Below are 27,147 nucleotides of genomic sequence, written 5' to 3'. Positions count from 1 at the left end.
ATAAATAGCTTTACTGAAAGCGACGCAGGGACAGAAGGAATCCCATCACAACAGAGGGGGGAGGGCTCGCTCTGACTGTGTATACATAGAGCATACTGACACACAGAGCAGACCAGACACACTGAGCCTACAGATAAAGCAGTACAGAGGGAGCCACTGGCTGCACACAACTCAGTTTACACAGTCATACGAGAGGAAGAAGCCAGAGTTTTTTGTATATATATAGACATGGGTATGCATGGATCCAAGTCTCAGAAACAAGCACAGGTCCTGATGCTGGGCCTGGACGGATCAGGAAAAACTACCCTGCTCTACAAACTGAAGTACAACGAGAGCGTGGTGACCGTGCCTACCGTGGGCTTCAACGTGGAGACGCTAGAGACAGACAGGAGCAGCCCGGGCCTGACAGTGTGGGACATCGGGGGCCAGAAGAAGATGAGGCCCCACTGGAGGCATCACTACACTGACACAGCCGGACTGGTGTTTGTGGTGGACAGCTGGGACCAGAAGAGGCTGGACGAGGCACGCAAGGAACTTCATCGGGTAACTTTTGAGTACATTTAACATTTAATACTGACGTCATAACTTGTTTGAATTGGAAGCCAATCAAATTAAAAAATGTCCACTGCACATACACAGAGGTAAACTTGGGAAGCAGGAGACTTTTGAAATGGAAAATATTTGCATTGTGCAAAGATGCTGGGTGTTTTTAGTGAGGGAGATGCAGTGATTTAAATATTATTTCACTGGGTAGTAACCAATTCAAACGCCAAATTTTATTCAAAGCAGAGCACTTTTACATGTCTGGAGTGGAGCTTTAATAAACAGCTTATGGCAGCGGTTCCCAAATTGGGATCTGGAGGGTTACCACACTGTAAAATCTGACAAAGTGATCTCGAAGGAAATCGAGGAAACCAATTACCTCAAATTTACATAGTATAGCAGACTAATAATTTCAAGTCGTTAAAACTTTTTTTAGCTTGTACAACTCAAATGTAATAGTCTGCTTTACTTGGTAACCCAGAGGTCACTATAACTCCATCCATAAGTAACACAATGACAGGATGTATGATTATTTTGCTTACCAGATGGGGTCCTTGGTGTGAAAAAGTAACAACTATAACTCTGTAAGTCTGTATAAAATTTTAAATGAATGATTGATAACACTGTATAATACAGCTGTAATCACATGTCATGATTATACACATGAACACATCGTATAATACTTTATTTAATCAGGAAGACAAATTGAGGTCAAGATCATTTACAAGTCCAGAATAAAATGAGATCAAACAAACTGAATAAAATGATGATGAAAATGAAAGAGAAATATCCTTGGCGCAGGTTTAAAAAATAATGAAAAAATACAACCATGTTATCTAAAACTCATCAGAACTCACGACGACACGTTGACCTTGAAGGCATCGTTCTTGAGCTCTGAAATAGCACTTAGTCAGTTTCAGCCCGAGCTTTCAGCAGGACATCATGTCCCTCATCAAGATACTCATTTGCCCTGTATAGTGAAATATAAATATATAAATGAATACATGCTTAATTAAATAAATGAAGCAATATAATAAATAAATACATGACATTTAATTTAACTGTTTCAATCACTCATTCCTTTTGTTTTTACCAGTAGGAGGCGTCATTATACACAATTACATTAATAAAAACTAAAAATGTCCTTATCTCTGTTTAATACTGCATTACAGCGTGTTATAAACCATATAGTGTGTGTGTTTACACTAATTCCTTCTAAAAAGAGTTAATTTAAAGTGCTCCCCTCATGGGATGTGTAGCAAACACAGTACCTTAAAGCAGTGGACAGATTCACTCACTGCAAAAACTTAATTCACTTGTTATTCACTTTGTTTTCTGTTTATCAGGTCCTGAGGTACGAGAGTCTCAGAGGAGTTCCTCTCGTGGTCCTCGCCAACAAACAGGACCTTCAGGGAGCTCTCAGCCCAGAAGCTCTCTGCCTGAAACTGGACCTGAGGAGAGTGTGCGAGGGCCGGGCGTGGTTCATCCAGCCCTGCTCAGCCACCACCGGCATGGGACTAGAGGAAGGTTTCAGGAGGACAGTCTATCTGATGAAGACTCCGTTGAAACAGACTCAAGAGGACATCAAGGTTAAGATGAGGTCAAAGGGCTTTAGTTTCACAGCGGTGAAGCAAGTTCTGCTCTGCAACCGATGAGAGATGAATATTCATTCATTCATACGGTGTGTAGGATTGCCTCTCACCTGCCTGTGTGACGGCCTCATTGTGACAAGATCAGATGAGGAGGCGATGACAAAAGGGATGATGTGATCACAGCTTTAATCTCTGTGGCAGAGAGAACTTTCACTCAGTCCTGGTGAAGACAAAGTGTCTTTGAACCACGGTGATAACCCATCAGGAGGTTGTGGGTAATTTTGGATTATGTGGATTATTTTGAGAAAACAGCCGAGGTTGATGTGAGTCGCTCGAGACAATCTGATATAGAAACATGCTGTAACTGGATAACTGACTGTTTGTTTGGTCAACTTGCTGTGGCTCAGAGAAATGTTCTCAGTCGTGAATGATCCGTTTTCTTTATTTCTTTATAAAATATAAAGATTTCTTGTTATGTGCTTACTTTTTCATTGCCACTGTATTTATTTGGAAAACACTGCCAGTGTCGTCTCACAATGTGTTAAACCGAATGAAGGTCAAACGTGTCTAAAGCACGTCTGTTGAATCTGTTTTGAGGGTCATGCTGGTCCTGTTTCACTACTGTTTTGTCTTTTTGTTACAATGAAATAAAGTTGTTAGTCAAATCAAATGTGTATCCTCTAAAGTTATTGTGTTTTTAGTACAATATTCCCTCTATGTTTTACTTGTGTTACAAGGAACATCTGCACACAGAAACAACAAAAGGGAATTTAGCTATAAACATTGCCTGACAATGAGGTTTCAACTCAGCAAAAATCAATTTCTTGTACCGTAATCCTGCCTTTATATTATTGATAGTTTAATATACATTGAAACGTGACTTGCACCTGAGCGACACTTGATTTTTGGGGCAGTTGATGATATTAGGGAGTAATAATTTTGTTTATTGGTACGTATATTTGCTGCTATGCACTCATTTTTACATAATCCGTAAAAAGGGGGTTATCAAACATTTGGGACAAAAGATATGTAACACATGCAGGTTGTTTTAGTTTGACAATAAACTTTATTGTCTAAAGTGCCTTCAGCACACAGAAATAAGAACAATCCAACAGTCCCCACTAATTCAATCAAGCCTAACCAATATCAAACAAAACAATATTTGAATCCACTTGATCCAGATTTTTATTTGTATTGCACTCATTGCTCATAGGTACCAGCCAACCCATTAAGATTCAAACATTATTCCCTGAGAGTAATCTGGATACTCTGGAGCTGCCCCAAAAGTTACTGGGGTCTGTTCTGGGCTGAGACCCGTCCTCCGTCCAAGTTTCATGGGAGTACATTCAGCAGTTTCTGTGTAATCCTGTTGACAAACCAACCAATATATATATATATATATATATATATATATATATATATATATATATATATATATTTATATATATATATATGTATACATATATATACATATGTATACATATATATATATATATATATATACATATGTATGTATGTATGTATATATATGTATATATATATATATATATATATATATATATATATATATATATATATATATACACACATTTTTATTCTATAGTTTATTCTGTGACATATCTGAATTTTTATTTCGTGTTTTGTGAACATTTTTAGGTTCCCAAAAAATAATGCGACACATTTCATATGACTTTTATTGCATAGCCTGTGCAAATACTGCATATATGCACCTATACCCTAACATGCCTAACTCATTTTGAGTGGTGTATATCTATTTATACATGTTAAATATTTAAAGGAGCACTATGTAGTAAAATTCAAACTCAGAATTTGTATATTTACAATATTAATGAGGCAATAATACAAACTCAGAAATACGTATTTTTTTCCCATAAAGGTCCCCGGAACACAGTTTGAAGCTGGAGAGGTGGCGGGGTCCGCCACATGTAAACTCTATCTATCTACCCTGTGCATGTAGATGACGGACGGTAACCTGTTATTGAATATAAAGATGAAGGCTCGGTTTGTAAGTAGTTGTGCGTCGCGCCCTGCAGATGGATGTTCACGGTGAAGCCAATGAGCGCGGAGGGGATTTCCCCACCCTTCCTCTACGCAGAGAGGCTGCCCTCCACCACCGGCATTCCCAGTATGCACCGCGGACAGACCAGCAAAAAATAGTCCGTTCGCGAAAGGCTGAGAAAAGGGAACTAGAAAAAGGGTAGCTACACGAGCTAAATCCACGAGTTTAACTGTATTTAACGCAACCAGAACCGCTACCATGGCCGACAACGAGAAACTGGACAACCAGCGGCTGAAGAATTTCAAGAATAAGGGCCGTGATTTGGAGGTAAAAGTTGTTCTGGTCGGTGTCGAGGATCTCCTCTTTTCCTCGGCTCCGCCGCTCTGTTCGCAGCCAGCTTCGCCTCTTGGCTTCCTTGTGACGTCGTTTCTAATTTCCACCATCGGGAACTTTGTACCCAAAAGCCTCGGCCAGGGCCCCTTCACAGACCACCACTTTTAGATGGCGGGCCTCGGCAGGGCGATTCCCCCTTGGGTTTCACTGGTTTCGTTACGCCATGAGACCGCGCTGGTTATAAAACATGTCAGAGAAGCTAGGCAGAGTTCATCATCGCCTCCGCTGGATGTGCTCTGCTAGCTTGCTGCTAGCAAGGCCCACGGGGGGGATATGCTAGCTAGCTAGCTGAACTGAAGCATATCATCCACCGGATCGGTTTAGCTCGATGTGCTAGCTTGTGAACACGTTTAATGTATATCTGAAAGTTAATATATTTCACCTCCAGGTTAGCATAGGGTGATATATGCCAGATTGACATGCTAACATAGCGGCAAATTAGCATTATTTTGATGCTGCAGTTAGCTAACCTGCGTGTTAGCTCGCTTGCTAGCTGCCGCTAAGCTCGGTGGTTGGGCTCGGTGGTGCTGGTGGCTGCAGTTCCACCCATCCCCCGTCTTTATCATCAAAAACAATGGCGGAAACCAGTTAGCCTCTTAGCCGGCCAGTTACATTGATCTTTTAAACTGTGGCGCAGTGTTAAAACAGCATTCAGTGGTTTACTAATGTTACACATGCTTAGAGGACCAGGTTAACGCGACCAGCTAGTTAACACGATCACATGACATGATAGATCAAAGCTACACGTTAGCTAACACTGGCTCACTAAGTTACCAGATGACATACACAGGGGCAGCTCGGCGTGCCTCTGCTTCATTAACGTGAGGAGACGGTGTTGTTTTCAGGCGGGCTCTCTTTAAGATGCATGTGAGCAGGATATACCCACACATCCTGTTTGACAAGTAGTTGCTGTTGCAAGCTAGGCCTCAACACATGAGCTGTCTGGCCTTGCAACCTGTTAATAACTTAAGCTATCATCGTCGTGGTGGAGGTGGTCTGACACAAGCAAACATCTACTCTCTAGCTGCACCAGTCTGCTCATAAGCCCTGTGCTCGGTTGCCAGTTTATTAGGTACACCCAGCTTAAACTAACGCAACATGACTGCAATAAACTACCTTCATGTAGGTCAAGATTGCAGAACAGTTTGAAACTGTCCCAGAGAGGTTGTTGATGCAACGTCGTGGTGCTGCATTAGAGATATTTTTCCAGCTCATGTATAGCAATGCTTGTAGACTAAATATTAGACCCCGACTTCACATTATTTAAATTTGAATCGGCAGTACAAATTACAGTTTCTAATGTGGACCTCAAATCAGTGACCAAACCTTTCCTTCCACCAAAAACTGAGCATTATAATCTCCATGATGTGATATATTACACCATCAAGGTTAGATTGACTTGTATGGGTGAGAACATGCTTAAAAATGGTACATATGCAAGAATACCAGGATTGTCTTGCATAACTAATGCTGATTCATATCAGGCCAGGCTCGTATCAACTGTGTTTTGGTGCTGTCATATGCAGCATGTGGGCGGTTGACTTATTGCTACCGGCACGGATGATACTGCTGATCAGCTCCGGTCGCACAAACTCGATCCTGATCTCGGGCTGTGCCCAAATTTAATGTTGTGTCACTCTCCTGGGCAGAGGCAGGTTGGGATTCCTCGTTGTATAATGTTGATGCTCTATCTCGCCCACAGACTATGAGAAGACAGAGGACTGAAGTAGTGGTGGAACTCAGAAAGGTAAAAAACATTTGTTTTATGTTGTGCTGTCAACTTCCAACGCCGATTACGAGTTTATCTACAGTTTCACATTGAATAAATGTACTGAAAGATGCTCAGTTTTTTCCCTGTTGTCATGAATTTCTGCTGGTAAACTGACCAATCTGTTCCCTCCACCGCAGAACAAAAGAGATGAGCACCTTCTGAAGAGGAGAAACGTGCCCCACGAGGACATCTGTGAGGACTCTGATGTCGACGGAGATTTCAGATCGGTACGCTCGACAGTCTAAGTCTCGGAAGCCGTCCCTTCACGTGTGCACACATCAGACCTACGTATTTTAGGCTAACAACGTCACAAAAAGTAGGCCCATCCAGAATCCCGCCATCACTTAAAGGGGCTCTACATTGGGTGGCATTGCTGGATTAAAATGGCCACTCAGCAGTTCAGAAATTCAATCACAGTAGTGGTATTGAGAGGGCTGACTCGAAATGGGCTGCTTAGCAATATATCAACAATGACATGCTGCTGTGAGTCACAGCAAGACATTAGAGAGGCTTTTATAGAAAAGCATGTGGGCCAATCAAGTTTAAATACTTAACAAACCGATGACCGCTATGACTGTTTTCAGTCGGTCAGAAACAACACTGATTGCGTTGCCTTGAGGAAATTTGTTCTTTCAGTCGTTGCCCTTTTATGAAATGAAGAGTTTGGGCCTGGTGAGCTTGTTAGTCTATATTTGCACTATTCTGATGTGTCAGATGTTTCACAGATCCTCACTTCCCCTCAGTTTTCGTTTGTTTTCCCGTCACCACTGTTTTTAATTTCCCTAAGTTAAAGTCATCTCTTTAATCTTCCACCACAGCCATGGAATGTAAATACTTCAATATAAATCTGCTGCAGTGCACTTTTGTATGCACGGTTGTGCTTGAATCTTTTAAATGTTTTTAATTTCCCCTGGTTTCCACCGTCCCACAATTTGAGGGTGCACAAGTCACCGAATGTAGACTGATGGCATAAACCTGCCATTGGGCGCCTGTTTCAGGCAGCATTCTCTTACCTTACGTTATCAGTGTGTTTCATGTTGTCAAAATCTTCTTCACTGCGGGAAACGACAACCTCCGAGCTAGCAGCCTACACACTGAAAACGGCAGGGTACCCTACAACTAATCTGGTCACAAATAGTACAAAACTAAACAAGTTAGCAGCTGCTACCTTTTTGATAATGAAGATTTAGCCATTTAATGCCGGGGTTCGCCTCCCTACATGCAAAACAAGTTCCCCCTGCGCCATTTTGCAGTGGCACTGTTGCTGCATCCTCGGTTTAGTGCAGCCCAAGTCAATTGTAATTGTTTATAAGAAATACAGACAAGTCGGAGGGTTTTTCCCCCCCAGTACCAGAATGCTAATAAACGCAGTCAAACCTCTCTCCACAGCTAACACAATCTTATGGAGATGGGTGTAGGGCTTTGTGAGACTAAGGGTGGACTGGAAATCAGCTGCAACTGCTGGCTATCAGAGGCTTCAGTCAACTTTGTTTATTAGGACCCTCAGTCATAGCAGGTCCTTGATAGAAAGTGATACTCAGAGGCAGCCTACACTGAGCTCTGAACCCCCTGCAGAGGGCGTCAGGTGAGCGTGCCAGTTGGCAAATTATCATGTCGAATGCTGGCCTGCACGTCGTCCAGCCTGCTGACTGTTACACCACACTGGTTCGAGTGAGAATGCAAGTCACTACATTGTTCTGGTGGCATTTCCCAATCCTCAGCCTCCCCTCACTGTTCTCGGTGGTGCTCTGCTGACTTTCCTTCCTGTTTTGTCAACTTCACATTCAAAAGAAATTTTTAGGAGTGACTGTTTTTAATTCAAAGAAAGCGGCTGACAGATGTTTGCTCAGCTGTGTTTGTTGCTGCCAGGGTATTCACTCTTCAGGGTATTCAGATGGCTTTTTGGCTTCTTCTATTTCTTGCCCAACCACCAGTTTACATTTCACCTGTTACTGATCATCTTGCAGCTCTTAACAGTGCATACTATATTTATTACAAATGTGTGACTTTGCAAATCTTTTCTTTTTCAGCAAAACACCTCCCTTGAAGCAATAGTACAAGTAAGTTGGCCATTTGATTTATTTTTCCTCTTTGTCATTCACCCCGTCTTATGGGCAGCGTATATTATGCAACAGAATTAAACTCTTATCCTCCGAATTAAACTCGGTGTTGTGCATGACTTGTTTTTTCAGAACGCCACCAGTGATAACCAGGGCATCCAGCTGAGTGCTGTCCAGGCTGCCAGGTAGCAACACACACCCTTGCACTCGTTTACACCAGCAATTGGGCCAATAATTGAATATTGTTTATCGTCTGTGTGTAATCATTTAGCGTCACATTTCTCATGTTGCAATATTGATGTTCGTGCTTCTAAGTGTGTTAAATTAAGTTCGTTTTGGCTGGTGTGAAAGCTGTCAATCAAACGCTGGTGCAGACTAAACAACCGGACCGAGACCACATGAGAAATTCAGTCAGACGCTGGTGCAGTTCATTTTTGGTGTGAAACAGTGTTGGGCAATATGTTACATTTTCCAACTGGCCACTGTCAGCCCAACAACAAGCGATTGCAAATTATTTTTTTAAACACTGAAGCAAAATAAAAGTAAACATCGTCTTTCCACTGTTCCAACAATCCCCAACTCTGGTTTGGTCAGAATAATTCACAGACGTAGATGTGAAAATATTCTGGCTCTACACACTGATTTCCCCTGCTGCATTGCTCTGCTGTGCTGCTGGGTTACCTCAAGACAACAACAAGAGTATTTCACTAAGCGGCTCTCCTCCCTCAGATGCTGACCATAAATTAGCAAAATAAAATGATAAAAATTGCCCAATACAACAACCGCAGATGGACTTGACCAATCACTCTTCGCTATAGCTGTCCAAATCGCCCAACCTTAGTGTGAAAGATAAGTGGAATGTCTCCAGGATTTAATGATGATTTTGAGCATGGCATCAAAGGAGAGGCCACTGCTGAGCATGAAGTGTCATGGAGGCAATCTTATAAGCGAACTGTAACTGTGTAGCCCAAAATAAACTGAAATACAGATGTGAAAGTGACCGAGACGAATTGGTGAAATCTAACACAGCACCAGGCTTTCAGTACTCAAGAGGACATTTATAAAAAAAATATATTGCTAAAGCACTTTATGACATCGAAAAGATATATTGGTAGATGTCAAGACCATGCTGTCATGATTGTATGATTTCCCACACAAGCAAAACTCAATTTTCATGCTGCATCATATTAAAGTTTTATTTGCTCTATAACAGTAGCAGATTGAAAATAATCCAGATCCTGTTCATGAGTCTATTTGCAAGCCAGAGATTCTGCATTTTAAAGAGGCTCTGATTTAAAATGTATGGCCTCTTGCAAAATACAGTTTCAGTGTTGAAATATCAGGGGCTGACTTTATTTTTTTCCAGCTTGGTTAGACAGCAGTGATTTACAGTAAGTCAGCCCCGTCTGATTAATGGGGATTGTAAATTGCACTGCAGCTCGGCAGTGCAGCCCTCCCTGATGACGGGTCAGGTGCAGCAATTCATGAAACTGGTTTCAGGATTGTTTTCGTGTTCTTGCCTTTCAATCATTCTTCCGTTTGAAGTCTACCCTGCAGCCATATCTTGACACTGAAGATGCCCTCTCGCTGTACCTGATGTTATATAATGTCGATGTTGGGTCATACACAGGTTGAAGTCTCCTGTTATTGCGCTCACTGAGATTGACTTTGTAGACAGTTCACATTCTTTAGCTGTTTCTCTGTGTGTGTCATTGGTTAGTCTTGTTGGTATGTGTGCGGATGAGTGTGTGAGTAATGGTCTTTTGTTTCCTCTCTGTTCTTGTAGGAAGTTGTTGTCCAGCGACCGTAACCCCCCCATAGATGACCTGATTAAATCTGGGATCCTTCCTATACTGGTGCACTGCCTGGACAGAGATGACAAGTAAGCAGGCTGTGATTCTGTTTTGTTTCGTGAATCACGCTTTTTCATGTGCGATAATTATAGTACAAGTTGGCCCTTTTTCCTCACCATGTTGAGTTTATGTACACTTCAAAGTTATGCAAATGAGGCAGCAGGGTTTAGGGCCAGCCTACTTCTGATCGGTGTAGCATTTATGTAAATGTGTTCCAGTTTTCACCTTCCAGGAACGGTAGAAATATAAATGAGTCATCAGCAGCATACTTTATACTGTGCGACGCCCCTGCCCAGTCACACACTCACTTTTATCGCTTCCCTCACCCCTCTACAGCCCGTCTCTCCAGTTTGAGGCAGCCTGGGCTCTAACCAACATAGCGTCTGGTACCTCAGAGCAGACCCAAGCTGTGGTCCAGTCCAGTAAGTGACATTTTTTCACAACATGCACCTTATTTCTCTTTTTTTTCTCTTGATTTTATTTCAGTGTCTTTTCCTTTTTTTTGTGTCTTTTTTGAATGCTCCACTAACTGATTTTTGTTACTGGAACAGATACCTGTTGTATTTTCCATTAATCAGAGTCATTATTCAAATAATTTGTTCCAGGGATTGTTTGAAAGGTTTTAAAACTGCAATTTTACTGTGTTCAGAGTCTTAACCTTTGCATAAATCTGATTTGTTTTTGTTGTGTTGCAGCTGTTGTGTTCTTATTTAATTACTTATTAAAAAATATACTGTTATTTTACATGTAATCATTGCCTAGTCAGGTGATTTTCAACAAGGTATAACAAGGTTTCTGCCAGAAAAGTTGTTAGGCCAGACGGCTCCTCAAATAAGAATAGCTGGCCAACCTTAAAAGTAAGTCCAGCTTGTCGCTAACTCCAGAGCTAACCATCTCCACTTTTAATCAGCAGTTGGCACGCAGGATGCAGTAACTTGGCCTGTGTCATGAGGAGTTGTAGCATTTATTCACAAACAAATAGCCCGAACTGTACAAACACGGTACTGCTACACTCACAGCTATACTGCAAACTTCATACTCACTGTGACAGACATGCTCTATCTGTCTCTCTTTCTGGACCGCAGAGGCTTTTATAACACATTTCAGTTTAAAAAAACATCTTTAAAAATACATTTAAAAGAATTCCTTAATGCTTGGACTCGATGGGGAGTCTACGTAGGCACGGCAGGCCGTCAGTGCTGCGATACGCTGGTGTAAACCTTGTTTAAGAACAACACAAAAATCACAATGTGCCCACATACACTATCAATATTTTCTTGAAATATTTGGATGGTCACTTTTCTTAGTTTTAACTTGGCAGAAACATATTATGAATTTATATTATGAATTATCTTGTGGGTGCTGCCTCCAAAAATTTTAATGAATTAAAATAGCAATAATAATAATAATAATAATATTAAAAGCCTAATATAAATTGGGCCTTGCAGTTTTTTTTAAACAAATACAATCAGTTTTCTGTGTAACAGTGTTTTTTAAATTTTTTTTCCACTTGTTAAAATTGTCTTTTTTACATTTTCTTTCTAATAGAGCCGCCTGCTTCTCCATCTTGATTTTTGCGTGGCACACATTCAGAAGTTTTAATCAATCACATTAGATGGCAGCAAGCTGGACCATAAGGCAATTTGACACTTAAATCAGAACATCATCATCAGAGTCTTTAATTAATTATGCAGGCTTAACGGCAGAGTTTAAATATCTTTGGCCTTGAATGAGGCATATTTCCTTCATTTGAGCTCTCTGTGGTTACATTAGCGTTTTTTTAAAGATCTGATTATAACGATCTACTCCCTCTTCACATCTTGTCTTATTCTTGGCATGTTTAGTGGCTGGATTGTATTTAGTGCAAACCTGATCAGGAGTCTTGATCTATTCAATTGGTCATTAAATGTGTGTGATCAGATGATTTACACCGTTCTGTTTCCTTTGTGTAGATGCTGTGCCGCTCTTCCTGAGGCTGCTTCACTCTCCCCACCAGAATGTCTGCGAACAGGCCGTCTGGGCCCTGGGCAACATCATAGGTAAGTTGTGGTTGGTGTCAAACAGGTGTATCAGAAATAAATACAGTCAGTCCCAAGAAGACATTTGTTTCATCTTTGTGTGTTCTCTTCAGGTGATGGCCCTCAGTGCAGAGACTATGTGATCAGCTTGGGTGTGGTCAAGCCCCTGCTTTCCTTCATCAGTCCCTCCATCCCCATCACCTTCCTCCGCAATGTCACCTGGGTCATGGTCAATCTGTGCCGCCACAAGGACCCTCCACCACCCATGGAGACGATCCAGGAGGTGTGTATGTGTGTAGATGAGTAAGCAGTGCATTGCCTGGTAACAATGCTTTTTATAGAACGAGGCATCATGTCGGTGTTAATCAATAGAGATTACATGTGCAGATGTGGGATGTTGAATTGAAAAAGGTGTCTTTTAAGAAGAAAAATAGTTGTGAACTTTGGACAGTATGTATGATCTCCTCTTATCTTAAGGCCTAATGGTAAATGCAGAGGAAAGCTGGACAAAACAAAAAAAAAACCCTCTAAAATCTGGCTTTCGCCCGAACATTGTTTGGTCAGCAATGAGTTGCAGGTGTTAAAGAGTGCAGGATCATGCTGCCATCTAGATTAAGCCATTAAAGATCATATAGAAACACTGTTAATGTTTTTGTTGTCATTTTTCTCCTCAGATCCTGCCGGCTCTCTGTGTTCTGATCCACCACACTGATGTCAGTGTAAGTAATTTTTTTCTATTCCAGTTTTTAAGTAGGCTGTGGTATCTTGACCTTACTCACCCATTACCGTTATATTCCTACAAAATCTTAAGAACATTTACGAGACGGAAAATGTATTCATGAGTTTTTCCTCTTTGCTGCCTCCAGATCTTGGTAGACACAGTGTGGGCTCTGTCTTATCTGACGGACGCTGGGAATGAGCAGATCCAAATGGTCATCGACTCCGGCATCGTCCCTCATCTGGTACCTCTGCTCAGTCACCAGGAGGTCAAAGTTCAGGTATGATTTAAACACCTTATTAGTAATGTGTAAAGCCAGAAATGGATTATAACCTGGCAGTCTACAGAAGTTGTTTATATCAGGATCAAAAGATGAGGATGATAAAGGGAAAGTCTGTATGCCAGTACTGCCACAAGAATATGGAGTGAAACTGAAATTCTCTGGACTGACTTTAACTGTTGCTCAAATATTGGTAAATTTAAGAGAAGTTATAAAGAATTTTATGAACAGATTATTATGATATTAATAAAGGTGAGTGGAAGTGTTTTCTTTCTTCCTGCTACTTTTCCAATCATGACACGTGTATAAGTAGTCTAGGTTGCAGTGTATTTGTTTTGTATAATTTGTTTTGGAAATTGCACACTGAAATGAGCGAAATAAACAAAATCGGACATGAAATTTAAATTATGCTTTTGATTGAATGAATAAAGCTTCTGTATGGACCCTAGTGATGTTGAATATATGATGTTGAATATATTCATGATTAAATCAATACATTTTGTCTGTCTCTACATCCAGACTGCTGCCCTGAGAGCTGTTGGGAACATAGTGACTGGCACAGATGAACAGACCCAGGTGGTGCTCAACTGTGACGCTCTCAGCCACTTCCCCGCACTCCTCACGCACCCGAAGGAGAAAATCAACAAGGTAATGATACACTCTCTGTTCTCTTCCTCCTCCCACGCTCATACTGTCACCCCCTGTTGTTCTGAAATTGCTGCAGGAAGTGCCGACTGGAAGTGATGAAATCAGAGACTCGCTGCTCGTATGAATGCTGTGTGAAAGGTATAGACGGGACAGACAGCTAGTTGTAGCAATTCACAACATGGAGCATCGCGTGGATGAAGACGAAGAGGACCCCGGTAGCTGGCTGCTTTAGTTAGTGAGATAGATTGGGGGGTGGGAGGGGGGTTTTCCGTGTGCTTGTGATTTGAATGTGTTATACCACGGGTTGGTGGCCAGAGGGTGCTGAAGACCCTGTGTCTCTGCTGATATCGGAGTGCATCTGAGCCCAGTCACTTAAAAATGAGGCCCCTCTCTTGTGACCTGGGCGATGATTAGAGCCTCAACACCGCCCCTGCCCCGCCCACAGCGCTCTGTCTCGGCCAGGGGTCAAACGTTCAGTATGGACCTCTGGATTCTGATCCAGTTCAGATGCAGAAACTCAACTTTGACAAGTGTTTTAGCCCTCAAGAAGAGTCATATTTCATTCAGAACAAAGGTCTTTAACAGTAAAATTAACCTGGCTTCTTCAGTAAGAACCTGCATACACTTTCACCTACGTGGTGCAGCTGCCTATATCCTCCAAACTGTCACTGACAACTTGTATTTGTGCTTTTTGTCCTGTAGGAGGCAGTGTGGTTCCTGTCCAACATCACAGCAGGCAACCAGCAGCAGGTGCAGGCCGTCATCGACGCCAAGCTAGTCCCCATGATCATTCACCTGCTCGACAAGGTGTGTATCAATCCCTCTTTGTATTAATCTTTAAGTGCAATTGGATCATGTCAGACTATTTTTGGAGAGCATATAGAGAAAAGATGGAATTCTCACTTTGAATGCATATTTTTGTTTTGTTAGGGTGACTTTGGCACTCAGAAGGAAGCCGCCTGGGCCATCAGCAACCTAACAATAAGTGGAAGAAAAGATCAGGTAAGGCTCTTCTGCACTATATCACTTTTTACTCTCACTCACTGTGCTCTGCCAGCTGTGGGCTTAAATCTGCTTCCACCTACTCTTTCCTCAACAACAACAACAATTACCACATGACTTTCTTTTTTTCTTACAAAATCACATTATTTATCTTTGATCAAAACAATAAAAAACAAATCCTGACATTTTATGAGAATGAAATTGAGTCATCAAAAACAAACAAAAAGGGAGAAGTTTTGAAAAAATGATTGGGAAGTAAAGGGCTGAGCGGTATGGTTGAAATCAATTTCACAATATTTGATACTTGAAGCATCTCACCAAACTCTAAAACTTAATTTACTAAATTTGTTGGGTTTAAATGAGTTTGTTTTAAATGAAAAGATGACGTACAAATCTTTTAAACTTGTCTTGTACTCCCACACTTACCTAATCTGCTGTGGGTTTAAATTTTCTTTCACTTACTGTTTCCTCACCAATATGAAAATTGGTTATTGATTTGGACAATAGAACTTTTTAATGCTTACGTTGATGCAGCTGCAGCTCAACAAAGATAATCAGAGGTTGTGCTCTTTGGGCCCCCAACTACAGTGACCTTCCCCTTACCTGTAGTCCCATGCTACAAACCTTGGTTTTATTTACAATTCATCTCTAAACCTTCCTTTATTCTTTAGTGTTTGTGTCCACCTTCTTGTCTATTTTATATAATTGACTGTCATTAACTTAATGTTTTGTGCTCTATAATTAGTCTTGACTTGAGATTCATTGTTAAACTAACATGATTGAATTCAGACAAGAAAGTTACATCAGCAAAGACTGCAACATATCAAACCCTCTGTTGATGAAGTGTTCCTTCCCTCTCCAACACGTCAAGTCACTGATAGTCCTCATTGTCTCTCTGCTCACCTACAGGTGGCACACCTGATTGAGAAGCAAGTGATCCCTCCCTTCTGCAACCTGCTGACAGTGAAGGACGCCCAGGTCGTTCAGGTGGTTCTCGATGGCCTCAGCAATATCCTCAAGATGGCAGATGATGAGGCCGAAACGATTGCTAACCTTATTGAGGAATGCGGAGGTGAGTTCTCTCTGCACTATCAATGTTTTATCATGTTCAAATGTATTAAATCTGGTGATCATGTTAGATCGACTGGTGTTAAAATGTTTTTCTTCTTTGTTCCTCAGGGTTGGAAAAAGTGGAGCAACTGCAGAATCATGAAAATGAAGATATCTACAAATTGGCATACGAAATTATTGATCAATTCTTCTCATCTGACGATGTAAGTTAAGAATATCCGTCCTGTGGTGGATATTTGTGTTTCAGTTGTATCACTGTGTTGTAATGCTTAAAGTTAAGAGTGGTAACACATTTCAATACTTTGTTAACGCGCTGTTGCTTCATTGCTTCGTTCAGATCGATGAAGACACCAGCCTGGTCCCAGAGGCCATCCAGGGCGGAACTTACGGCTTTAACTCAGCCAACGTGCCAGCCGAGGGATTCCAGTTCTAGACGTCATCTGGGGTATTCTGGAGTTTTGTTCACGATGCAGCACTCTGTTCAACATAAAAAAATTAGGAGAGAAAGAGCGAAAGAGAGCGAGAGTGTGAGAAATTTGATCCATTGTGCTTGGCTCGTGGGATCCATGGCTGCATCTTATCTGAGAGAAAAATGTGTGGATTTCATTTGGCATTCCAGGGGAACCAGCCCAAATGAAGTTTGAGATGGCGAGTGGGTGCGAGTGAGAATGAGTGGCTACATGTTGCAAAAAAGCAAAACATCTACATCGAACGGTTGAGAGACATGCCGACATAACTTCTGTGTTATTGGAGCTGTCGTCTTCGGAAAACTACTTCAAATGACAACAAAAAAACTTGATGTCTGCCCGGGGAGAACCAAGGACATCCAAAAATAAGAAATCAAGAGATCTTGAAATATTACTACACAACAAAATACAGAAATGAATATAACTTTAATTATGAACTGAGATGAACCATGAACCATCACAATTCTGCGGTCCTCCGACTTGAGAGGGCGCCACCCTCGATGTGCCCCTCCCCCAATCGGCCACGCTATCAGACATGTGTGTGAATGGACCCATTGTGTATGAATGTCTGGACTCAGTGCTGAGGAGCCAGGTTCATCTCCTCCAACGAAAAAAACGCCCCCAACAGGGCACCATCCTCTCCCCCTGGTGGGCGGGGCCAGGAGTCCGGCTGCGCGTGACGCATGTGCGAGAGAATGGACGGATGAGTTGTGTGTGCTTGGCTGCGTGCGTGACTGGGAGTATGCGAGACTGGGTGAGAACGCATGCAGAGACGGGGGAAAAAAACAACAAATCTAACAACATCTGAAGAGAAGCAAAAATTGAGAAACGCAACAATGAGGTTAGCAAAAGTTTCAGGAAAGAAATTCTGCCTTTGAAAGAGAGGCTGATCCTCAAATCCCTGAAAGGAAGAACTTTGGATATGGAAAAAAAAAAAAAAATCATCGTCATCACAAGGATTCTTTTTTTGTTTTGAATTATTGTTAAGTTAGTATTAATTGACACTGGACAATGCTATTGGCAGGTGTGGAGCAGCAGTGCATTGTATTAAGATGCATTTGGTGGCTTTTGGGCTTTTCTTTTTGCCTCCAGTGTGTTCCTTTTTATGATATTTTTTATTTTCAGCTTTTAGTTTCCTTGCTTCTGTAAAGGTGATTGACGACGATCGTATTCCAACCTTCACGCCAGAACCCTAACCTACGCACCAGACATGGGCTTGATGCTGTGAAATTTCTGACACCATCACTATAATCAACCAAATGACCTGTTCCTCCCCCCCTTGTGACACTTCATTAATTTTCCTTCAATTTACAGCAAAATCACTGCTTTTGCAGTATTGTTGCCATAGCTTTGACTTATCACCAAGGGAGAAGAGAACAATGGCCATTTCACGTAGGATTGTGAATCATAACCTTTGCATGTACTAAACTATAGCACAGTTATTTTTTAGGGTATTTTAGTTTCCTTAGGCTGTGGATACAGTGTAATTTTTATTTTAAGTAAAACTGTGCTTAAATGTTACATGTTTCCCCTTCCCTTACCCCTCACTAGTGTCCGATTTGCTGAATAATCTATGGTTTTGCACATGTACTGCAAAGTGAGGCCTGAAGTCTTTCTGAAGGTGTGTTGGTTGGTTTCATAGGTTTCGACCTGCCAACAACCTCTACAATATGCATCACTCAACCACAATCTTTGTTGTCTTTCTAGAGTAATCCAATGATGCTTTTTAGTGATACTTGAGAAAATAATGACTTTATTTCAGGAGCAGCAGTAATGAATCTGCTAATGTATCTCAGCTAGACTAAGAGGAGATTTAACCTCCCTTTTCTCAAGGTCAAAGGGTCTCCCACATGTCAGACTGGAGTTGTCCCAAGTGGGTTCTCCTGAATAATAAATAAACCCATGAACAAGTTTGCTGTACCTTTAGTACCTTGCAGAGTCCTTAGCCCCATATTCCTCTTTCCTCTTATACCAGCTAGGTGTACAAGCTTACCCTTGCCCATTTTTTGTGTTAACTTCAAACACTGTAGTAAATGATTACACATTGTGCTCATACACCTTCTGTTGAACATAGGGGTATTTTTTTTTTTTTTTTGCAGCATTCCTTGTTAGCAAACATGTGGTTTCAGATCTAAAATTATGACATGGAAGGAATAAAAAGGTGGTTTGCCCAAAAAAAACCTTTTTGGGAGATAGGCTACAGGATAGGTTGTCTTCGAGAAAAATAAATAGTGAAACCCAAATCAGGAGACTGTGTGTGTGTGTGGTCTGTTGTGAAGAAGTGGTGTGATTTAATCTTTTTACGTTTATTTTCCTCTTTTTTAAAAAAAATCCTGTAAAACAGCCAAGTGCCGTTGTTTCTGAGCTTTAATTCAAATCTAGAAAACGCGGATCCTGATTGGTCAGGGAGACCGTTTACCCGCATGCGTAGTACGCGCCTTAAAAATGATGCGTTCGCGACTAATGGAAATGTAACGGTTAGGACATGGGCGCAGTTAATTTCATACGACTTATATTTACGAGTTTAAAATAAGAAGGAGCATGGCAAAACGTATGCGCACATTCCCTTTATTTGTGAAAGGACGCTGATTTAAACAACTTGAATCTTAATATACAACCTTGCAAAACGCTCTTCTTTCCGATTTTCTACACGTGCATTTGAATGTGCTGTGAGAGTTAAGTATGTTTCGTAGTTCCACCTCCAGTTTTACTGAGAGCACTTGAATGCAGCACAAGAAGGAACAGGAAATGAAAGCTGTGTTTTGGACAGACCATGGACCTGTAACTAGGGACAGACGCTTTTGCCCAGACGGTGAGTTTTGACTGAATACTTGTCGCTCAAAACATCCTTTTAAAGCGTGTACGTTTTGTCTTAACGAAAAGTTAATAAAACGCACTACAACTAATGTTGCAAGTGTTGTGAGAAAGTAGCTACAACGGCTGTAATGTAGCTAACGTCACGTTATTGGTATTTGGGAGTGTCGAGTTAGTTACAAATAAAAGATAAAGATGACAATTTGTCATGTGGACACTACATTTCCCCGTATTTCTGCTCCATGAACCGATAAATTGAGTTTATTTGCTCGTCAAACTGCGAAAGATAACAGTCACCGTGAACTGTCTTTAACTTGAAACATAAATTATAGCTAGGTTAGCTAAAAACCTGCCCTGCTAACGTCGAGAAAGTGAATAAAGAAAGGTGCCCAGCTCTAAATGTACCATCACATGTGCATATGACGACTTCATAATGAGTGTTACTGATGCTGATCGGTCCCTAGCAGGACACCTGTTACCTGTTTGAATCTGGGCGCCTTATTGGCTGCAGTAACGGCCCCGTGCATGGATCAGGTTCAGGGGACAGTTGCACAACTGAACAACAGCCTGTCCTGACCACAAAGTGTGTGTCTGTGCATGTGTGTGTGTTGTTGGGGCTGGGTGGGTGCTGGCAGAACGCCTCCTATTGTCGCTGCGGGGCTGGCTGTAACCAGAGGAGAGGGAGCCCACACACACACACACACACACACACACACACACACACACACACACACACACACACACACACACAACTGATCCTCTAATATGAGCTGAGCTGGTTTTTGGCTGCTCTCTTGTTTTTCAGGATCTTCTCTTCCACACATGCTGGTTAGATTTAGTTGAATCCCTATTAGTTAAGCATCCCAATACCAATAGTATTATACTTATAATACACCCTGGGAATGTTGTTATTATTAGGTACACCTGTACTATCTAATATAATCCAAAACAAATGTTCTGACATAAAGCTCCATGTTCAGATTTCTTTTGACACTCAGAGGTTTTTAGGGATGCACGATGCTGATAACATAACCAATAGTTTCACATTTTTGTATTTTAAAAAGTAGAGCCCGACCGATATATCAGCTGGCCGATATTGGCCTATCACAGATATATCTGAACCGCCTAGACGTTCGTCAGATATGTGCCGATATAAAAACTTTCTATTAAGGGCCCGTGTCTTTGAGCTGGAAATCGCTCAACTTTTCAGAAAGGTGCTGATGACGTCTTTTTGCTGGCCTAGGCGATAATATTCTCTGTATTTTTGTCGCCTACAGATCATGTCATGCACCCACATCCTCTTTGCTCTCAAGTCAAATAAAAAACAATGGATAGTAAATCACAGAAGGGTCTGTGTTAATCATACAGTGGCGGGTGTCAAGACATAGTTGTCATAGAGACAAGATGCATGTGCATTACATTTTGAGTGAAGTCCTTTATACAATAAAGTTTTTATTGTTAATCTGTGAGATATTTTTCCTCCATCACATATTTTACTGCAAAAAATGTGCGTATACTGGCAGATATATACATTTTTACTGCCAAATATCAGTATCGTGCAGCCTGTAATTAGAATGCAGAAAAATATGCTTTGGTTAATTTACTACGCTTAAGTTCCCTGTGAAGTTCACACAGTGCGTTCAGGGTACTGGTGTTATTTTAGACAATAAAGTTTATTGTTGAACTGTAAACAATCCTGCTTCATATCTTTATCGCCAGTGTCTGAGGGATTCTTGCCAAAAACGTGTAAATCAGCTGCTATATTGATGTCGGCATTTTTTTCCCACCTAGTTTCAGTATTGGAATTGGCCCCAAAAATCAAGTCAGTCAGACTCAATTAAAAAGCTCATGCACACCTGAGCATAAGACAGGCTGAGATGTAGTGAGCAAAGATGTATGATTTAATATTCCACCTCCTCTCTGAACCCTTGTAGAACATTTATTGCAAATTACAATCATGCTGTCTCCCTCTGCGGCTCTTCTTCTTCTCCCTCCTTTTCTTGTTCGTCTTCTGTGTTTATCGGTGCATCTCAAACAAACTTTCAAGGAGCAAACAGCCACCTCCTGGATCAGAGTCCTGAAGTCCCAAGTCCATAAAAGCAAAATGGCTTCATATTATTGACTGTTCATCAGATGGAATTTCACAGATACTGATAAATAGCCGAGAATTAATCGGTCGTGCATCCCTGAGGTTTTAATTCAATAACGTAACGTAATGTTTTAGTAGTGACGTCGCGGTGGTGCTACTCAGCTGCATTATGTTCAGAGTTGTTTGTAATGTTCTGCCCCACATGTCCGTAAAAAGAGAAACATCTCATGATCTGTTACCTCATACAGGGAAGAATTTATGACAGAGCTGTTGTATTGGATTTCAGTTGATTGTTTATAACACTGGTGCGCTGACGGTCACTGGCTGGAGGACTGGGGATGGAAATGAGAAATGGGTTTTACACCGGCATGAAAATGCCACACCCGAGTGTAGTAGGCGGAGTCATTCTTGTTTAATTTTTTTTTTTTAAAACTCATTTAGGACAGTGACTTAAAATTATTTTCATTATTTAATCTGCTGTATATTTTCTTAATTAGTCATTTCCTTCATTTTTTGTTGGATGGAGGATGGGTCTTGGCCCAGAACAGACTCCATTTACTTTTGGTGTGGGTCCAGATAAAGGGATGGATCCTGGATTTAGTCCTTACTTTCTTTTACATTGCGAGAGAGCGTTTTTTTTTGTTGTTGTTTTTTTTTTGGCATTTTTGTTAATTTCTCAGGGAATAATTCATGGATCTTGATGAAAAATCAGGTGTATTTAGGCTTTAGGCTGTTATCTATGAATGAGTACAAAAGGGGACTGTTGGGCCTTGGCAGAGGTATGCGCTCTACTGAGAGCCATTCTAGTTTCTCAGTTTATCATTTGTCTATGAAATATCAGAAAATAAGGTAAACACCTATTTTATATCCGAGCGAACATCCAATCCCAAAGGTATTCACTTCACTGTCATATATGACAAAAAAGAAAGCATCAAATCATTACACACATGAGAAGCTGGAACCTTCAAGTGTTGCCTGGAAAATGAGTGAAACACTTAATTGATTATCTAAATAGTTGTTGATCAATATGCTATTGATTGACACTCTAAACTCGATCACCTTCTGTCCCATTTTCTTCAGTAGTCACCAGGTTATAGTCACAGTTGTAGCAAGTTTAAGTGTTTTGCTCAACAGGTGCATGACAAAGCTTTTCATCCATCCTGCTGTCCTGCCAGATCTTCTTCTTCCTAAACCTTCAGCCCTGAGCCTGGACTCTAGTCCTCACAATGGACAACCTGGAGGAGGACCTGACGTGCTCCGTGTGTTACTCTCTGTTCTCTGACCCGCGAGTCCTGCCGTGCTCACACACCTTCTGTAAGACCTGCCTGGACAACTTGCTCCAGGCGTCAGCCAACTATTCCATCTGGCGTCCGCTCCGCCTGCCGCTAAAGTGCCCCAACTGTCGCAGCGTGGTGGAGCTGCCCCCGACGGGCGTAGACGCTCTGCCCACCAACGTATGTCTGCGGGCCATCATTGAGAAAGTAGGAGAGAATCACTGTGAAATTTATGAGTACAGATCAGTCTGAAATCCTCTTAATAGACCGTACAGTGCTGCTTCACTTTGTGCTCGTCTGTCTTGCATGTGTGTTCGCTGTCAGTACCAGAGTGAGAGTGAGCCACGACCCCCGTCCTGTCAGGAGCACCACAGGCAGCCTCTGAACATGTACTGCATCCAGGATCGGCAGCTGATCTGCGGGCTGTGTTTGACAGTCGGACAGCACCAGGGCCACCCCATAGATGATCTGCAGGCGGCGTTCATCAGAGAAAAACAGACCCCATCGCTACTGCTGGCCAGACTCTCTGAGCGGAGATGGGCGCAGGTGGGGGTCCATTGTTAAGCTGAGTGTCCAGTTAATGTAAATCATGTTCCTGTTGTGCTGACTGCCCTCTCCTCGTCTCCCTGTGTCAGGTGTGTGAGCTGGCGGAGCAGCTGGAGCAGGAGAAGGCCCGCTGTGAGGGTCTGGTGAGGCAGGACCAACAGGAGGTCAATCAGTTCTTTCAGACGCTGGAGGAGGTGCTGGCCAGGAAGAAACAGGCCTACCTGGAGGCCCTGGATAAAGCCGGGGCAGAGGTGTCCCGAGCTTACGACCCTCTCATCCACAAAGTAAAGGAGCTACAGGTGTGTGTCAGGGCTCATCAACGATTTACATCAAGTTAAGGTCACAAATTTAGTTTGTGATCCTTGGTGGCATGGACAGGTAATGACAGCAAATGACACATTTTTGGGTTGTTGAACTCCAGGTGCTGGTGGTGCTCCACTCTCATGAAACGTGCTCATTGTGGTGATTGACCGATAATCAATATTTGAAACTGATATACATTTGCAGTAAAAATGTAAATGTTTGTATCAAAATGAAGTACTGATATTTACTTAACTTTTATACTCCACCAAATGTATTTATTGTATTTATCATTTTAGTTACTAGTTACTTTCATACATACGGATGGTGGAGGTGGGTAAGATTACCATTTTTATGACTTAATTTTCAAGCGTTTGCATCACCGCATGACTCAGAAGACCATTGTAAGATGTTGTCAGAGTTGGTTGCAGACTACTGCAAAAATCACATCATCCTTTTTATATTTTCATCAGTGGAAATGAAATGCAAAAATTACCATTCCCTCAAAAAATCATGACCCATTAAATCCTGTGTTACAATTTCTGTCAAAATAATAGCAATAAAAAACCTCATATTGTTCATCCCTAGTCTGGTATATTTATTTTCATTATTGTTTAGTCAATAAAATGTCAGGAAATGTTGAAAATGAAAATATTCATCACAAGATCCCAGATAATATATAATATTCAGTTCTGTTATAAAATTGAACAAAATGGAGGGCGCAGGAACAAGCAAATGTCTGCTGCTTCTGCTGAAGATGTGGCATAAACAATTAATAATCAGATTGTCCATTAATTTTCTGTTGATTGATCAATCGACTAATATTTTCAGCGTTCCACGGTACTGATAACAATCTTGTGTCCTGCAGGAGGAACAGTTGGACCTGGTGTCATTGGGTTCGTCAGTAGACGAGGAGGACTTGCCGCTGGTCTTCCTGGAGAAGGTGCATATGTTAAGAGAGCGGGTGGAGGAGTTCATTACGACCCCTCTGCCCTCGGTGATCAACCTCTCCGTCACGCCGCGGGCAGCAGAGTACCTCCAGCAGCACTGGCCTGCTGTGACCATCGGGGGCCTGGAGGAAGCGCCCGTCCCTAAGGTGTGCTGCTGTACCAGATGTGGCAGCGTGGAGGCTGGTGTGGAGACCGAAGCTGGGAGGGATCAGACCGACCTGTGGTGCGAGCTGCGGCCGACCTTTTCTGTGGTGCTGCTGGGGCTGCTGCTGCTGCTGGCAGCGCTGTGGTACAACCCGGTCGGAGGGGCGTCACTCGGTTTCTCTCTCGTGTCTCGGTTCAGTCAGTTAATCCACGGCCTGGGCAGCGAAATGATCACATCTGTCTGGGACACGGCGGAGTCGGCGTACACAGTGATGGAGGCTGCTGTAGAGAGATGGAGCTCTCACCTCTCGTCAGTGGGTGAAAAGGCTTTTCCGCAGCTGGCTGCCTTATTTAAAACTCTGACATCCCACTGAAGAGACCAGAGTGGAACGTTTTATTTAGAAGTCGACAAAGTCTCACATATTCCTGTAAAGGAAAAAAATCCACCCTCTCAAACACCTGCTGTTTATGATTTTGCATTCCTGGGCCCATTTTAATGTTTTATCCAAAACAGTCATCTGAGGGTGGATTTTTCCCTCAAGCCTCACTTCAAAGATTCCCAGAAGTCCTATGCAGACCTATGGAAAGCTTGCACAGAAAAATACCGTTATCAAATAGTTGATATAAAAATAAATCGAGCACAGTCAATGTAGCCATCAGTCTTTTTTATATATTGAATATTTGAGTGTATTATTTTATGTTATGATCAAACTATCTAAATAATAAAACACACACGTACCAAACACTAATAAAACACTGTATATTAAGGCGTGCACAAAGCGAAGTAGAAATGTATGCAACTGTTAAACTGGTGCCTCGACACTCTTAAGTCACCTCTCCCATCATGCAATGGGACATTTCAGTAGCTTTCCCGTTGTGTCAGAGAGCCCAGGACAGCAGTATAGCTGCACATGTATCTCCTTACACAGGACTGTTTACAGTACGTGAACTTTAGAGCCCAGTGAGTGGAACCAGACACACACCTGCCTCTGACCTGACTCACAGTCCGCAGGTTGTGTTGCAGTGCTGCACAACTCCGAGTGGCTCCATTACTGTGCCTTTAACCGTCATGCCTTTAACTCTCCAATGCAACAGCCTTATTGTAGTGAACTGTGATCCAATCCACCAGGATAACACTCCGGTTAGTCTATTTTAAAACTTGGAAAAAAGTCTTTGGAAAAAAGCTTTATCAGTGCACTCCACAAATGCTTTATTTCATTTCGTTTTCTTTTATTTGTGAGATATCAATGTGCTGCATACCTAAATGTTATATGCCTATAATATACGGACGTTTTGATGAATGTCGGTGATTTTCTAACAAATGTTGTCACCCAGCCGTGTTATAGTGGTTGGTTTTTTTTTCCTTCTCAGTTCCTGTATTTTAAAAAAAATGTCATAATAAATGTGATTGTTTTATTTTGTAGTATTCATTTTCAAAAGCCATGTTTTCTACAAAGAGACAGGGTACAAGTCAGTTAATGGTGTGGTATGTCTCAAAGTGGTGCAGTGAGCTCAGTTCACTGAACTGTCTCTGGTGTGAAATATATCATCCGAGCCATCGCATGACCTCAGAGCAGATCTACACCTGTGTTCACACATGAGATAGATCATGACTGTTTGTGCCAGTCCTGGGCAATTTGTTTTAAAATAATTATTTTACATATGGCCTGTAGAGGTGCTCATTTGTGCATCATCAGTGCTTTTGCTTACTATCCGTTTGGCTGGTTTGATCAATTTGGATACTTGAGGCAAGACGCTACTACTACTTAAGGTAAAAGTTTAAACAGAAAACATCTTTCTCATAGGTCAGGAGCATTGGAGAGGGACGAGTTGACCAAAAGTTGCAAACAAACTCCCACACACCATCTTTGTTCCTGTACCTTTATCAGACAAAAAGTGTTTTAGCATGAGAAGCCCTGTGTTGTAGTCAAGGCCACCTAAACCAAGTCCTGATCAGGAACATGCAGACCATAGGTAGTCATGAAATTGATCCAGAATGTCAGTGTTTGCATAAAAACACCCATAGAATGAAAACTCCTTTCATTCACCTCTTATTGCCATGTACCGTTACAAATGTCTGGGTATGATAATCACAAAAGGCATTACAGCGGTGAGAATATTTCTTTGTTTTCTATGAGAAAACAAATGTGACCATGAAGGAGCTGAAATCAACGGAACCATTTTTATTCAACACTCCCTTTCCATGTTTTACCGTTGACACACTTTTTTGTGCAAGCGTCAGGTTTTCTGTGACTCTTGTCTTTCCACAGAAACCATTTTAAGTACAGATTGTATGAAACAATAGTGATATCCCTGCAGTTGTGGTCTTGACTGGTCTTTAAATAAATTCCAGAATCCTCTTTGTCCGAGACTCAGTGAAAATGCAGTCGATGCTAAAGCAAGACGGGCCACGAGACCATCCTAAACAGGGAGTGATTGATTGATCAGTCTACACATATGATATAAAAAGATAAATAAACATCAGTTCTCTATATTGTTTATCTTTTGATGTTGCAAAATAAATGTATTTTAGCAAGGTAGTATATATGCGATAGTTTTAAACATAAGCCAGGCATTATTTAATTGAATACGTA

General features: G+C 41.6%; 3 protein-coding genes across 3 annotated transcripts; all 3 read left to right on the top strand.

The window, feature by feature from the left end:
- The first annotated feature begins 166 nt into the window (after positions 1 to 166).
- LOC141015532 (ADP-ribosylation factor-like protein 14) lies at positions 167 to 2,782 on the top strand. The gene is made up of 2 exons (XM_073489655.1): positions 167 to 543; positions 1,890 to 2,782. Exons 1-2 carry the CDS (start codon positions 229 to 231, stop codon positions 2,196 to 2,198), a joined length of 624 nt encoding a protein of 207 aa, XP_073345756.1. The 5' UTR covers positions 167 to 228; the 3' UTR covers positions 2,199 to 2,782.
- A 1,459-nt stretch (positions 2,783 to 4,241) lies between these two features.
- kpna4 (karyopherin alpha 4 (importin alpha 3)) lies at positions 4,242 to 18,685 on the top strand. Its single transcript, XM_073482343.1, has 17 exons — positions 4,242 to 4,482; positions 6,251 to 6,295; positions 6,457 to 6,546; positions 8,350 to 8,379; positions 8,512 to 8,564; positions 10,166 to 10,261; positions 10,569 to 10,654; positions 12,185 to 12,271; positions 12,364 to 12,533; positions 12,925 to 12,969; positions 13,117 to 13,248; positions 13,768 to 13,896; positions 14,599 to 14,703; positions 14,827 to 14,898; positions 15,808 to 15,970; positions 16,078 to 16,172; positions 16,307 to 18,685. Exons 1-17 carry the CDS (start codon positions 4,414 to 4,416, stop codon positions 16,400 to 16,402), a joined length of 1,563 nt encoding a protein of 520 aa, XP_073338444.1. The 5' UTR covers positions 4,242 to 4,413; the 3' UTR covers positions 16,403 to 18,685.
- A 457-nt stretch (positions 18,686 to 19,142) lies between these two features.
- Positions 19,143 to 25,969, top strand: trim59 (tripartite motif containing 59). Its single transcript, XM_073482494.1, has 5 exons — positions 19,143 to 19,248; positions 22,515 to 22,820; positions 22,938 to 23,159; positions 23,249 to 23,458; positions 24,328 to 25,969. Exons 2-5 carry the CDS (start codon positions 22,566 to 22,568, stop codon positions 24,925 to 24,927), a joined length of 1,287 nt encoding a protein of 428 aa, XP_073338595.1. The 5' UTR covers positions 19,143 to 19,248; positions 22,515 to 22,565; the 3' UTR covers positions 24,928 to 25,969.
- The last annotated feature ends 1,178 nt before the right edge of the window (positions 25,970 to 27,147 follow it).

Source organism: Pagrus major, chromosome 2 (assembly GCF_040436345.1).
Source record: "Pagrus major chromosome 2, Pma_NU_1.0".
Classification (NCBI taxonomy): Eukaryota; Metazoa; Chordata; class Actinopteri; order Spariformes; family Sparidae; genus Pagrus; species Pagrus major.
This window is presented reverse-complemented; position numbering and strand designations above follow the sequence as displayed.

Bases quoted from the DNA above. Each gene is read 5' to 3' on its own strand.
- LOC141015532 (XM_073489655.1), top strand. From the start codon at position 229: ATGGGTATGCATGGATCCAAGTCTCAGAAACAAGCACAGGTCCTGATG. The intron at 544-1,889 runs GTAACTTTTGAG...TCTGTTTATCAG, and splicing joins CACGCAAGGAACTTCATCGG to GTCCTGAGGTACGAGAGTCT.
- trim59 (XM_073482494.1), top strand. From the start codon at position 22,566: ATGGACAACCTGGAGGAGGACCTGACGTGCTCCGTGTGTTACTCTCTG. The intron at 22,821-22,937 runs GTAGGAGAGAAT...GTTCGCTGTCAG, and splicing joins TGCGGGCCATCATTGAGAAA to TACCAGAGTGAGAGTGAGCC. The intron at 23,459-24,327 runs GTGTGTGTCAGG...TGTGTCCTGCAG, and splicing joins ACAAAGTAAAGGAGCTACAG to GAGGAACAGTTGGACCTGGT.
- kpna4 (XM_073482343.1), top strand. From the start codon at position 4,414: ATGGCCGACAACGAGAAACTGGACAACCAGCGGCTGAAGAATTTCAAG. The intron at 12,534-12,924 runs GTGTGTATGTGT...TTTTCTCCTCAG, and splicing joins CCATGGAGACGATCCAGGAG to ATCCTGCCGGCTCTCTGTGT. The intron at 12,970-13,116 runs GTAAGTAATTTT...TGCTGCCTCCAG, and splicing joins TCCACCACACTGATGTCAGT to ATCTTGGTAGACACAGTGTG.